The sequence below is a fragment of the Epinephelus lanceolatus genome, chromosome 13 (assembly GCF_041903045.1).
Source record: "Epinephelus lanceolatus isolate andai-2023 chromosome 13, ASM4190304v1, whole genome shotgun sequence".
NCBI lineage: Eukaryota > Metazoa > Chordata > Actinopteri > Perciformes > Serranidae > Epinephelus > Epinephelus lanceolatus.
The window spans coordinates 4,162,333-4,175,791 of NC_135746.1; the positions used below are offsets into that span (position 1 = coordinate 4,162,333).

Sequence of the window (13,459 nt, forward strand, 5' to 3'; positions counted from 1 at the left end):
CTAGGAAGTACATGATGACAGACACTCCCCGGCCTCTTCGACGGCCATGTCTGGCCCATGTATTTGAAACACATGAAGATCCCGAGCTTTGGGAGAATCTCAGGACTTACTCAGATCCGGCTGATTCAAATCCCGAGATCCGATCCCGAGATCCCGAGATTCAGGAATTTCTGTCAGTAACGGCCAAAGCAGGAATTGTCAGACAAATTAAAAGTAACAGCAGAAGAATCTACGTTTATGACCAAATTAGGAACTGGCTACAGGACGACAGTGTCTACCGAGGCCCCACCCCTCACCTAAACCTGAGTATTTCCAGTAGGTAAGAATGTTTCTGACAAAGACAAGCTCCTGCTCTGTGCTACACATGTGAAAGAAAAACTCCAGACAATGCCCGCACCTGGTTCCCCATTAATTGTCCAAAATTCATAAGAGAAAACAGCTTGATAAGAGCCAATCAGGAAGCAAATGTGAATGTTTGTGTCTCCGTTTCCATCTGTCCAGACTGAAATGCAACTGTGGAGTTTCGCAGCTAACACCTGTTCAGCAGTGCTTTCAAAGATTTCCGATACAGGGGTTAAAAAAATCCCAGAGCAGTGTGGAAGCTAGGTGTAACTGTAGCGGGAAAAAAAGCAAATTAGTGTGGATGTGGATGAGTTGCCACAGGATAAAGAAAATGAACAGTACACATATACAGCCTCACTTTCTTTCCCTTTCTTTCTCCTGGTGATGTCATCCAGCCGTGAACGCCCTCAGACTCCTGTGGAGCCACCGGGGAGCTCGGCCAGGCCGTGATAGTGACACGTATCTCACACAAGATTACAAGGGTATCTCAGAACGTGAATGCAAAGATGAATGGATGTATGGGGATGTATGCACGGACAGATGGTGAAAGAGAAGCTGAAATAATTGTGTGATTTTTCTAATGTGGGTGTCAAACAGCGTCGGGTCCGACTTCTTGCACCTCTGAATGCAACAGCTCCATCCGGCACTATTACATTTCATCTAGACAAAGAGCAGGGAAGCTGTTGCATATCTGAGCATGCGTCTTTGAGCGCTCTGAGACCATGACGGGCAGGCGTCGGCTGTGGATGCAACAAGCCACCCTGAGTACTTTTGGCGCTGATTGCAGAAAAAAAAGAAAGAGAGAGGCAGAGAACAAAAGAGCCACAGAGGCAGCGAACAAGAGAGCTGCAGCGGCCACGGGGCCCTGAGTGGCAAATGTGACACAACTGCAGCACTGTCAACCCCTCTGTCCAAACTTGGCAAGCTCCTCCGTAGGCCATCAATGCCCTCTGCTTCTCCCAGGAGCCTCACACTTTTCTGCACAGCTAGCTAACACATTAGCATGCAGCCCCATCCCCCTGCAAGGGCAACCAGCCGCTCACAGCAGCACTCATCGTACACAGAAACGCTTCACATGCAGCTGGGGATCTTGTGCAAAACACAATCATGATGCTACATATTTGGGTGGATCCTAAAGGCACCTGACACTGACAAAAGCAAATGGAGACATCAGAGCTGGGTGTCTCCACCATTCAGGATCGTAAAACACCTTTCCCACCCTCCAAGCATACCTGACTTTGAACTCAGTGAGCTGTGGCTGTGCCCCCGGTTCAGCACAGTAGATCTGGGGGAAGTAAAACCGGTGCGACTGAAGGTTGATGTCCATGGTGTCCCCACACAGCAGACACACAGGTCAGCCCTGCTCCGCGACTACAAAAATGGAAGAAAAAAAAAATGTCTGTTGCTTTTTTCTTCGTCTGTCCCGAATTTGACACTTTTGCTAAAGGTTGGAGTTCAGCGCCAGCATCCCCTGTCACCTTTTCCCCAAGTGGTCGCAGGGTTACAGAGCGCTACTGCCAGGAAGGCATCCCCCTCTTCTTCGCCTCCTCCGTGTACAGCACATTCAATCACCTCTGCTGCCCGGCACCGAACAGGCACACTAACCTATTTCCCCACAAGCAGCCAGTGTACACTCAGCAGCTGTGAGCACAAGAACAAAGATGACTCCAGTGAAAGATGCTGCAGGAGAGACAAAAAAAAATAATCCCGCTTTGTTGTCATCAATTCATCCTTCAGCAGGTGGAGAAGCAGAATTAGGAAGAACTGTAAGAGAATTTTGAAGTGTGGGGCAAAGAGAGGCTTAAAAATGTGAGAGCAGCCCTCAGCCACAAACAGAGGAGACTGAATGGGAGATGAGAGTCCTGTGGTTTTTTTACGCTTCAGAGACAGAGGAGGGGGGGAAGAGAGAAAGAGAGAGAGAGAGAGAGATGGAGATGGAGAGAGATTCCCGGTGCTGTGAGGCGTTGCCCTCGCACTGCCTCTCCTCTCTGTGTCTCATTGGATTACCTCCTCCCTCTCCATCCCCCTCTCCTCTCTCCTCCTCCCTCCATCCCTCCCATCCTCCCCTCCCAGCTGTGACAAGAACGATGGGCCGCCAGCCCCGGAGGCTGCTGGTCCTGCCCCTCCTTCTCCCTCCTTCCCCCCCTTCTCTGCTCTCCTCTCCCGGCTGCCGGATTGGCCGAGGTGAGGATGCGTAAGCCTGCATGGAGGAGGGGGGTGAGGAGGAGAAAAAGGAGGAGCAACAGATTTTAATTCATCTGATGGCTCCCGTCTTTTCTCGCACATGATTTGAGGTGGCATGCCGGGGCTTGGGTGGAGCGCAGGATGCAACACAGTCACATACACATATACATATACACACATATGTTCATTTACAGAAAAGGACTCAGGTGGAGCAAAAAAAAATACATCCCTTTGTTGGAACTTGTAGCTCAATTGGCTATGCACAATAAATGCAAATTGCACACAGTTAGAAGCATGAATTGATTGATCAAATGTCAAATTAACACAAACCCACCAATAAGCGACTCAAAATGACCAATGAGAGGCACAAAAGGCCTCTGAGAGATGCAAAGAAACTGCAAACAGACACCAAATAACAGACAAAAACAGACAAAACAGCCACAAAGAGACACAGAATGACTACAAAGAGGAAAAACACAACCACAAGGAGAAAGAAACAACCACAAAGCAACACAAAACAACCAAAAAGACACAACATTACCTTAAAGAGACCCACAACTACCTTGAAGATTACCTCAATAAGACCAAAAAAATTACCTTAGAGAGACCCGAACGACTACAAAAAGACAAAAAAGCAACCACAAGGTGACAGAAAATGACCCCCATAAGACACAAAAACACCTCAGAGAGAGGACTACAAAAGACACAAAGCAACCACAAGGACAGACAAAATGACTACAAAGAGACATCAAACAAACAAGAAAACATATAATCACCTCAAAGATACACAAAATTACCTCAGGGAGACACAAAATTAACCCAATAAGACACAAAATTACCTCAGAGAGACACAAAATTACCCCAGTAAGACACAAGGTCAACTCTGGGACACAAAATTACCTCAGAGAGACACAAAATTACCCCAGTAAGACACAAGGTCAACTCTGGGACACAAAATTACCTCAGAGAGACACAAAATTACCTCAAAAAGACAAAAAATCACCTCAAAAGGACACAAAATCACCTTGATGCACAAAATCACCCCAGTAAGACACAAAATTACCACAGAGGGACACAAAAATCCTCAGAAAGACAAAAAATTACCTCAAAAGGACACAAAATTACCTCAAAGATGCACACAATTACCCCAATAAGATACAAAATTACTTCAAAAAGACACAAAATTACCTTAGAGACACAAAATTACCCCAGTAAGACACAAGCTCAACTCGAGCACAAAAAATTACCTCAAAAAGACAAAAAATTGCCACAAAGATACACAAAATTACCCCAATAAGATACAAAATTACCTCAAAGAGACAAAAAAAATACCACAAAGATACACAAAATTACCCCAATAAGACACAAAATTACCTCAAAAAGACAAAAAATTGCCACAAAGATACACAAAATTAACCCAATAAGACACCAAATTACCTCAGAGAGACACAAAATTACCCCAGTAAGACACAAGGTCAACTCTGGGACACAAAATTACCTCAGAGAGACACAAAATTACCACAAAGATACACAAAATTACCCCAGTAAGACACAAAATTACCTCAGAGAGACAAAAAATCACCTCAAAAGGACACAAAATCACCTCGATGCACAAAATCACCCCAGTAAGACACAAAATTACCACAGAGGGACACAAAAATCCTCAGAAAGACAAAAAATTACCTCAAAAGGACACAAAATTACCTCAAAGATGCACACAATTACCCCAATAAGATACACAAAATTACCCCAATAAGACACAAAATTACCTCAGAGAGACACAAAATTACCCCAGTAAGACACAAGGTCAACTCTGGGACACAAAATTACCTCAGAGAGACACAAAATTACCTCAAAAAGACAAAAAATCACCTCAAAAGGACACAAAATTACCTCAATGATGCACAAAATTACCCCAGTGAGACACAAAATTACCACAGAGGGACACAAAAATCCTCAGAAAGACAAAAAATTACCTCAAAAGGACACAGAATTACCTCAAAGATGCACACAATTACCCCAATAAGATACAAAATTACTTCAAAAAGACACAAAATTACCTCAGAGACAAAATTACCCCAGTAAGACACAAGCTCAACTCGAGCACAAAAAATTACCTCAAAAAGACAAAAAATTGCCACAAAGATACACAAAATTACCCCAATAAGACACAAAATTACCTCAGAGGGACACAAAATTACCTCAAAGAGACAAAAAAAAAATACCAGAAAGATACACAAAATTACCCCAATAAGACACAAAATTACCTCAAAAAGACAAAAAATTGCCACAAAGATACACAAAATTACCCCAATAAGACACAAAATTATCTCAGAGAGACAAAAAAATATCTCAATAAGACACAAAATTACCTCAGAGAGACAAAAAATTATCTTAATATGACACAAAATTACCTCAGTGAGACTGAATCGACCTCAGAAAAACACAAAACAACCACAAGGACAGACAAAATGACTACAAAGAGACACCAAACAAGAAAGACACATAATCACCTCAATAAGACACAAAAGTACCCCACAGAGACCCAAACAACCATTTCAAAAAAACACAAAACAACCACAAGGACACATAAAATGACTACACCACTAACTCTGTGTGTCTTGCTCCTGTGTCGGAGAGGTGGTGGGGCCTTCTGCATATCTGTGCCCAGGGGCCCAGTGTCTCACAATCTGCCATGGCTGGAAGAATATATCTGAAGATTCATGTACATGTGCAGGAGCTGTAAAGTTTAAACTGAACAGTGCATCAATGTGTACATCAGAAAAATATATAATAATAAAACCAAATTTTAGCGTGCAGTGGCAACATTTGTCTCTTTACTGTAATACTCACTCTGTCCATACAGACGCATGTAGATTATAATTTCTATACAGTGAGTGATGTGTGGCCATAACAGTAATCTTGTGGGTGGTTCCACGTCACAGCAGCCTGCCGGTAACCAATAAATCCCTCCCATATTTACTGTACATCCTCTGACATCCCAGAGAAATATCCCACCCGTGGGCTCTTTCTAGTGCAGCTCACCCGGCTCACATCACCCACATCTGTCCTGCTGTATGCTGCCAGCAGGCAATTTCATTGATTGGACTGGCGATAGAGCTGTTGGATGACACGGTTGGCTTTGTAATCAGTGTGGACGACAGTGGACGCTGCAATTTAGTCCTGTTGACTCGTCCTCGGACAATGGTGTTTGGCCACAATTCTTTATACCAATAAAATTTCATCCTCGTCTTTATTCTTAAATGTGTGTGATATTAGTTTACATATTTGTCAGACCCTGGATAAAACATTTGCTTCAGGCTGGATGCAAATGTCTCCTTGCAGTGAGTTGCATCATGTAGCCTTCTCACGCAAATAAGGCATCATTACTGCTCCACAGCGGTTTAAGCACCGATTCAAAGGGGTACTCCAGCGATTTAGAGCTGCACCTCCACAATGTTGGGAGGCTTAAAAGAGACAGTTTAAAAAAACAGAACAGTCAAAGCTGAAGCAGAGACAGGCTCATTTGTATGGGCACAGCTCCAGAAACACTGCACGCTTTAGTTCCCATAATTCAACTCAATAGCTACTTTCGTTAGACTTCTCCTGCCTGGTACACACATCTTTGACTTCTGTGCCAAGATAATCATGATGACACACCCATTACAAAGGTCATCATCTTATTGGATGGGCATTATCAGTGGTTATCTGCCTCATAGAAACTGGTTAGGAGGGGCCTGCTAAACCAACTAGAAGGTTTAGAAGGCTGTTTCAGTTGTCATTGGGAGCAATTTCATCACCTGACTTTCTCCTTTGCTGCCATCATAAATACTACGGCCACAAGACGTCACTGCATAAAAACAAACAGCCATTTAATGGGTTGATCACAGCCTTTTAAACCTACTTGTAGGTGTAGCAGCCCCCTTCTAATGCATTTCTACAAGGCTGATAACCACTGATAACGTCCATTCAATTGTTTAAAAGGGCACGGATGGAGTGGGTGTGAAGCCTTGACAACTAGGGCTGTCAAAAGCACCATGAAATTAAGTTAGAATATTTTCGAATTAATTTAGTCGAGTTTGAATTTATTATTATTATTATTATTTTTAAATTATTTATTTATTTATTTTTTAAAATTATTTTTATTTTTTGTTGGCGGGCTCCTCCGTTGGCGCCTCTCCCTCCGTCGCTGCATCCCTCTCTGGCCCGGCTTGTGCGCGAGCCATCTCCGCCTGAACGGGATTCGCCGTGATATACAACATTATTATTAGTATTAATTAATTATTAATGATATTCGAATTATCAAATTTAGGTTTGAACTTATAAAAAATAGATATATTTGAATATATTTCGAACTTCTGATTTTTTTTGACAGCACTATTGACGACATGTTATGCATGGGAGATTTAAAAAATAGCATGATAGCAGTTAGCGGCTAACTCAAAGAAGAAGACCAGCACCCAAAAATGTCCACAAATAAGAAAAACAATAAGGTCCTGGAGCTCCTTACAGTCTGAGCAGAGGACGAGATCAGCCACCATATAACACAGACAGTAAATGATGATTGCTACCATATTATGCCATTTTTATCGGTACTATGTTCTATGTCACACTAGAGGGCTGACGCTTTTGAGTTACACATCACGCTTGATTTGCTTCTGCGATGTTGGCATGTTTTCTAATATCACACACTGGAGCAGCATGATGCTGCCGTTGTTTGGTTCTGTGCAAGACATTGAGACATACAATTATACTGTCCAACATGTGCGGTAGGGTTGCAGTGATATACTGGGTATGCCATGATATGAAAATTGATGGATATCATATCGTGTACATCTGCTTATCTACGATATTGAAAAAAATGCATCTGGACAGAGAAAATTAACATTTTTTTTCTTTTAAGCCCCAAAAGCTGAACATGACACTGAATCACTTGTTCAGAGGGATGTTTATATTTTTCAGCTGTGTGAGAGTATTGTGAGGTTTAAGCTTGATTTATAAGCTACATGTAATTCCACAGTGGCCAGTGTGTATCCATACACACTGTACACAGGACAGTTAAATCAATAAATGACATTCTCTCCAAATTAAACTTCAGCACGCAGACAGCAGCGTCCCTTTCTCCTAATCTCTTACTGTGTTTTACTGACTGAGGACTTTGAAACAGACCGAGGCAGCACACTGGGCTGCATTTATATTAAAGCATGAATCGCTTGTCTCTGTGAAAAGGCAGCGAAAGAGCGCTCACTGGCTGAACAGTGACTCCTTCTCAAGTTCAAGAACAGAGTGACTTGTTTACCATCATCATTATAACAGACGCCACTCTCGTCTTCACCACAGTGTGTTGGTGATGTGTGAGAGTGAAGGTCTTTATCTGAGCAGAAAGCACAAGAGAAACTGAGAACAGGAGGGAAACACAAAAGGAAAAAAACATGCAGCAGATTGACAGATCAGGGGTCACAGATGGAGAAGAGAGCAGGAATGGTTTTACAACAAACGGATGAAGGGAGGGGGGTGGAGTACAAAAAAAAGGTGGAACAAGGGAGGGGGTAGAGGGTAGACAGATGGACGGACAGGTAGAGAGGGTTAAATGCCTGGGTGGGTTGGAGATAAACTGCACGCAGAGAGAGAGAGGGAGAGATGGAGTCAGGCAGAGGGCAAGAAGAGGAGGAGGAGGAGGAGGGAGAAAGATGGAGACTGAGGAGGAGAGGCAGAACAGGAAGGGTGAAAGGACGTCCAGCCTTCACTTACAGTACACACCCATCCCCCATCCTCCATCTCTCTGTCTCAGGTTAGACCCCTGCAGCAGATTGTATTCTAATCCTCAAAGCTACACACCTCCGGTACTACTGTGTGTGACCGTGTGTGTGTGTGTGTGTGTGTGTGTGTGTGTGTGTGTGTGTGAGAGAGTCAGAGTAACCAAGTGCTACTATAACAACCTGCCTATTAGCATACAGCAGGAGGGATGGCCTTCTCTCTGACACACAGCATGACTGAGTAAGTGTGCAGAGTGTGTGTGTGTGTGTATGTGTGTGTGTGTGTGTGTGTGTGTGTGTGTGTGTGTGTGTATGTGTGTGTGTGTGTGTGTGTAGCAGAGAGGAGAGGACAGGAAAGGAGGGCGTGATGGAGCTTTGGGGTGAATCGCACAAAGCAAAGATGGCGTTAAAACTGATGCTGCTCAGAGTAACTGTAGTAATAGTGATGTAAAATTTGGACCCTGAAAAGTGTTTTTAATAAGCTGAAGAGGCTCTGTGCACCTTTTTGACTCTTCCTTTTACACCCACTACACAAGTCCTCTGTGGTTTCAACAAATGTTTTTTACTAAGTCTCTAAAGGCTGCTTGATTATAGCAAAAAATTACAATCACAGTTAGTTTGGTCAATATTGAGATGAAGATTATTAAACAGGATTACTCACTGACTTTGGAAACATCATGCACGTCTTTTTAAATGGTAAACTGACTGCACTTGTATAGCACGTTACACTACATGTCACATTCACCCATTCACACGCTGGTGGCGGAGGCTACCATACATGGTGCCACCTGCTACTCAGTAACCATTCACAAGCATTCACACACCAATGGAGCAGCGATCGGGAGCGATTTAGGGTTCAGTATCTTGTCCAAGGTTACTTCGACATGCGGGCTGGAGGAGGTGGGGATAGAATCGCCGATCTCTACCTCTGCAAGTCGCCCAGTGGATTATTTTAACAGTTAACTTTTAACAGCGGCGGACTTACCATTAGGCAAAACTAGGCAGTTGCCTGGGGCCCCAAGTTTCTGAGGGCCCCATAAAACTCCTCATACATTTATGGTTAATAGAGTTTTTTCTTATTCGCACACATTATTTATGTTTTTGATTAAAATCCTTTCACTAAAATGCCAGCAGAATGCTTATTGTATTATGTGTGTCTCGGGGCCTCCCCTTCAATCCCCACTACATTGGACTAGTCCATCTTACTGCGCATGTGCCGAAAGGATTCAGGAAGACAGCAGCAAAACAAACGGCTTGGCGCGGAGAAGAGAAGAGGAGAAAAGAAGACAACGACGAAGTTGATAGAAATGAAAAGAAGTTACCCCAGTGGAGCTGAGAAAAGGTAGCCTATAAATCCAGACCCAAATCTAGAAAGACTTAGGGTCTGGCTATGAGTAATGCAAATGGCCCAACTCGAGGGGCGGCACCAAGCATGCATTTGAAAATATCACTGCACGCAATTGGATAACACTACGACCAATCAGAACAATACACGGGGTGACGTATCCAGAGCTTAGCTACCAGCAGAGCTAACTGGTAGATTAGACTCTTGCCGTATCCGCTCGGCAAAACAGCAAAAACGTCCTTCTTGCAAAGGAAAGACTCGAGCGCCGTCTTCTGTTCCTCTTTTAGAGAAAAAGCCAAGTCTAACTCGTTCATTGTAGCGGCCAAAGCCATTTCAAACAACTGGTGTTCATCTGTAGCCATCTTGCAATGTTTACTGACTGATTCCGGACTTCGTTGTCGCAGTGCTGTCGTCATCTGTTTAGCTCGCCTAAAGAGAACACCTGAGATCGCTTAGTTATGACCTCTTGGCCCTAATCCTAACTGCCTCTGACCTCAATGCATCAACATGACAAGTACTAGCCAGTCTCAGCACGCTGTGGAACCCATGATAACACGTAGTAGGGATGGGTATGAATAGTCAAATAGGCTGCAGTGTGACTATTCTCATCCAGGTGTTCAATGAAGCGCCCCACACTACTGTCTCTGGTTGATTTAACCTGACTTTTTAGCCTCATGAAGTTGAAGACTGAGAGACAGCAACAAGCGGACAATGCAACCTGACCCTTAAATTAGTTTGTTTGTTTGTTCATTAAATCACAATGAACCTGCCTTAGAAACACCTGAAACAAGGGGACAACAGCGGGGTAAAACAAAGGAGCTACAGTTCCTACACAGTTTATCCAACATAAAACTGATTGTGAGCCCTTTGACCTCGCTGCCATTGTTTCATTTCTAATCCAACGCGCTGGAGTCAAAGCAACAAAGAAACGTGTCACTGTCTAAGTACGAGCAACACAGCTATCCGGTCACATGTTGTTCTGTATAATCCAATCTGACTTCTCGGTCTCTTCATCCCCACAAACACCCACAATCCACCTGTATGCAGTCATACTACACAAGCTAAAGTAAGCTGGAGAAACAAACGGGATTAAATGAGTGTTAGAGGTGTGACAGCGACGAGGTTAAAGATCTCTGACGTTTCCTGTCTTCTCAGTTAACTCACACTGGCTCATCCTCTCGGGCCCCAGGGGGTCGAATTTCAGCTGCAAACAAATACACACATGCACACACTGTCTGACTCACATGAGCCGATCATTTTAATTACGCCACACACCAATGGGAGCTGGCAGAGGAGGTACAGAGGGGGGAAGGGAGGCAGAGCGGGGGGGAAAGGAGGAGGAGGGAGTGATTTCCCTCTCATTCACAAAGATTTGATTACCCCTCTGTCTTTTAAACACACACACACACACGTCCGTGCGGATCAGCTTCAGCGCTCTGCCTTGTGACGCCTCGGTGTGCATAATAATGACTCATAAACCACACTGCTGTCACCCAGAATGCACTGTGTTATTATACAGATTCACAACAGAGCCAGGACACGTGACCTCGCACCTGACACTGGATGTATCATAGTGTGCAACGTCCCTCTCCATTTTGTGTCACGTTTGTCGGACTGCATTATGACAAATGTGGCCGTTACTCTTACTCACAGATGTGATGTGGCTGCTGCTCCGTGCACAGGCGTCCTGGTGCAACCTGTAAGCTTCAGCAATATATAAATATATACAAGTCCATTCATTTCCTTCATGCCAGCAAAACAACAAGCTGCTGAACTTTCTGCTCACTCACTGTCACAGACGTCTGTGCATTCTTGTTTCTGCCTCATTAACAAAATATTTTTCACAGACATTGGCTGACAGTGCAGCTGGCAAGTGCACAATGAATGAGCAACTGATGACAGCTTCTAAAAGCATCACAGTTCTTTGCAGCTTTTAGCTGAAAGACTCAACCCTATGTTTATTTACTACAAACCTGAAACCTAATTGCTCCCTGGTTTATGTTCAGTTTTTTCCCGTGCACAGTCTTGTATTATACAGAAGTGAGTTTTTCAGTATTAAGGCCCTGACACACAAGGCCACAGTCAAAGTTGGGCTGTTGGCCATCGTCGACCCTAGTTGGCCCTCGCTGTTTCAACATGTCAGCTGTCAGGGAATGAAATCACTCTGATTGGCAGTTCAGCTCAGCGCACGACAAGAGAAACAGAAGAGAGGAAAGTAAACAAAGCGCTAAAGTCAAGAGGGAGTGAAGCCGAGACAAACTTGTTATATGATTTAAGATTGTTTTTCTTTAGCCACTGAGCTCTTTAGCAGAAATGTTTCGTGATGATTTGTGTTATTTTTCACTGTCGCTCTGTAAACATGTTCTGTTCTGTCAACATTGGATCAAGTTGTTAACGTGCTAACTGGCTAACTAGCATCAAGGCGGTCTTCTGGTCCCCTTTTTGAATGACGATTGCAGACACACTGCTATCTGCTGATATGAAGTGGTATGTCCTCTCACGCAGGCACAGAGCGTACGTGCTTGTTGGCTGTTTGGTATGTTCATGTGCAACTTTTTGGCTGAGACACACCAACAAGAGGCAACACAGCAGGGGGCTGTGTGTGTGTGTGTGTGTGTGTGTGTGTGTGTGTGTGTGTGTGTGTGTGGGGGGGGGGGTCTTTAGGCTAGACCAAAATCTCTCCATAACCTTAAAGAGGACCTATTGTGCTCTTTTTTTAGGTGCATACCTGTATTTTAACTTTCTACCAGAACATGTTCACATGCTTTAATGTCAAAAACACTTTATTTTCTGCATACTGTCTGCACTGGAAAATCTGTATTTGTGTTAAGCCACCCTCCTCAAAAATACCCCTCTGCTCTATTGGTCAGTGTTTCTGGGTCTTGTGCATCTCAACACCTCTGCATCTCTGCACCATCATTGCAGCCAGGAAATGACTGTATCAGAGAATAGCAGCACCTTTGAAAAATCACCAATAAAAGCTTCTGAACACAATCAGACATGTTCAAGAGGAATATGATGCAAAATCGCCAAAAATGAACCACATCAGCGACCAAGATTCATTTGTTTACCTCATTATTTGAAACTTTGGCCACATTGAATATGACCATCGGACAAGGTAACACCACATATGAGACACGAAAAAAAGAAAAGCATGATGGGCCTCCTTTAACCAGGTACAATATGCTACTCATGCCAGAGGCAAATAATGTAAAACAAATCACTGTCACTGATGGTTTTGTTTGAAGGTTTTCAGTATGGATATTTTGCAGCTGTGCAAACATGTTCCTATAAAACATTTTCCTATTATTTGCACAAAAACATAACCTGGGTCACATTAGGTTCATTTCTAAATGTATTTATTTACTGTTATTTGCAAATACTTTCTATATGTCCTATCTTTACGAGACAGAACTGAAACCTGAGTTTGTGTCTCTCATTGTGTCTGCTGTTGTCCTTTTAATTAATTGCAACTTAGTGCTTGCCAGCTAGCTCTGTTAACCCATCAACATTATGTAACATTATCCATTTTAGCTGCAAGTGTTCCACATGCAAAGCTAGTGGTGAATAATAATCAATAGCAGTGGTCAAAATTAGCAGTCAAAATAGTAATCAATATGTTAATTAACTTGCATTAACTTGTAGATAATGCAGGTCACATTACTAACTGACATATTTAAACCTGCATTAACAGATTATTTTGGACACGTGTATGTGGTTGAAAGAAGCTGCAAACACAACATTAAAATATCACCTTTAATTTCAAATGGCGAACTTGTCAGAAAGTAGTTGATTATTTATGCATCCAGCAGAAATGCAGCAACGTTAGCAT

At 43.2% G+C, this 13,459-nt stretch overlaps 1 protein-coding gene across 5 annotated transcripts in view; it reads right to left on the reverse strand.

The window, feature by feature from the left end:
* Positions 1-13,459, reverse strand: part of evlb (Enah/Vasp-like b) — a 92,952-nt gene that overhangs the window by 69,415 nt on the left and 10,078 nt on the right. The window contains exons 1-2 of one of the 5 annotated variants that reach the window (XM_078173662.1): positions 1,821-1,953; positions 1,575-1,713 (exon numbers count right to left, since the gene is read on the reverse strand). The exons of 2 other annotated variants lie outside the window; for them this stretch is intronic. In XM_078173662.1, the coding sequence (XP_078029788.1) occupies positions 1,575-1,669 (95 nt within the window). In that variant the 5' untranslated portion in view covers positions 1,670-1,713; positions 1,821-1,953. Of the gene's footprint in view, positions 1-1,574; positions 2,317-13,459 lie in introns of those variants that run through there. 2 more of the 5 variants (XM_033649191.2, XM_033649193.2) reach the window with 2 other exon arrangements.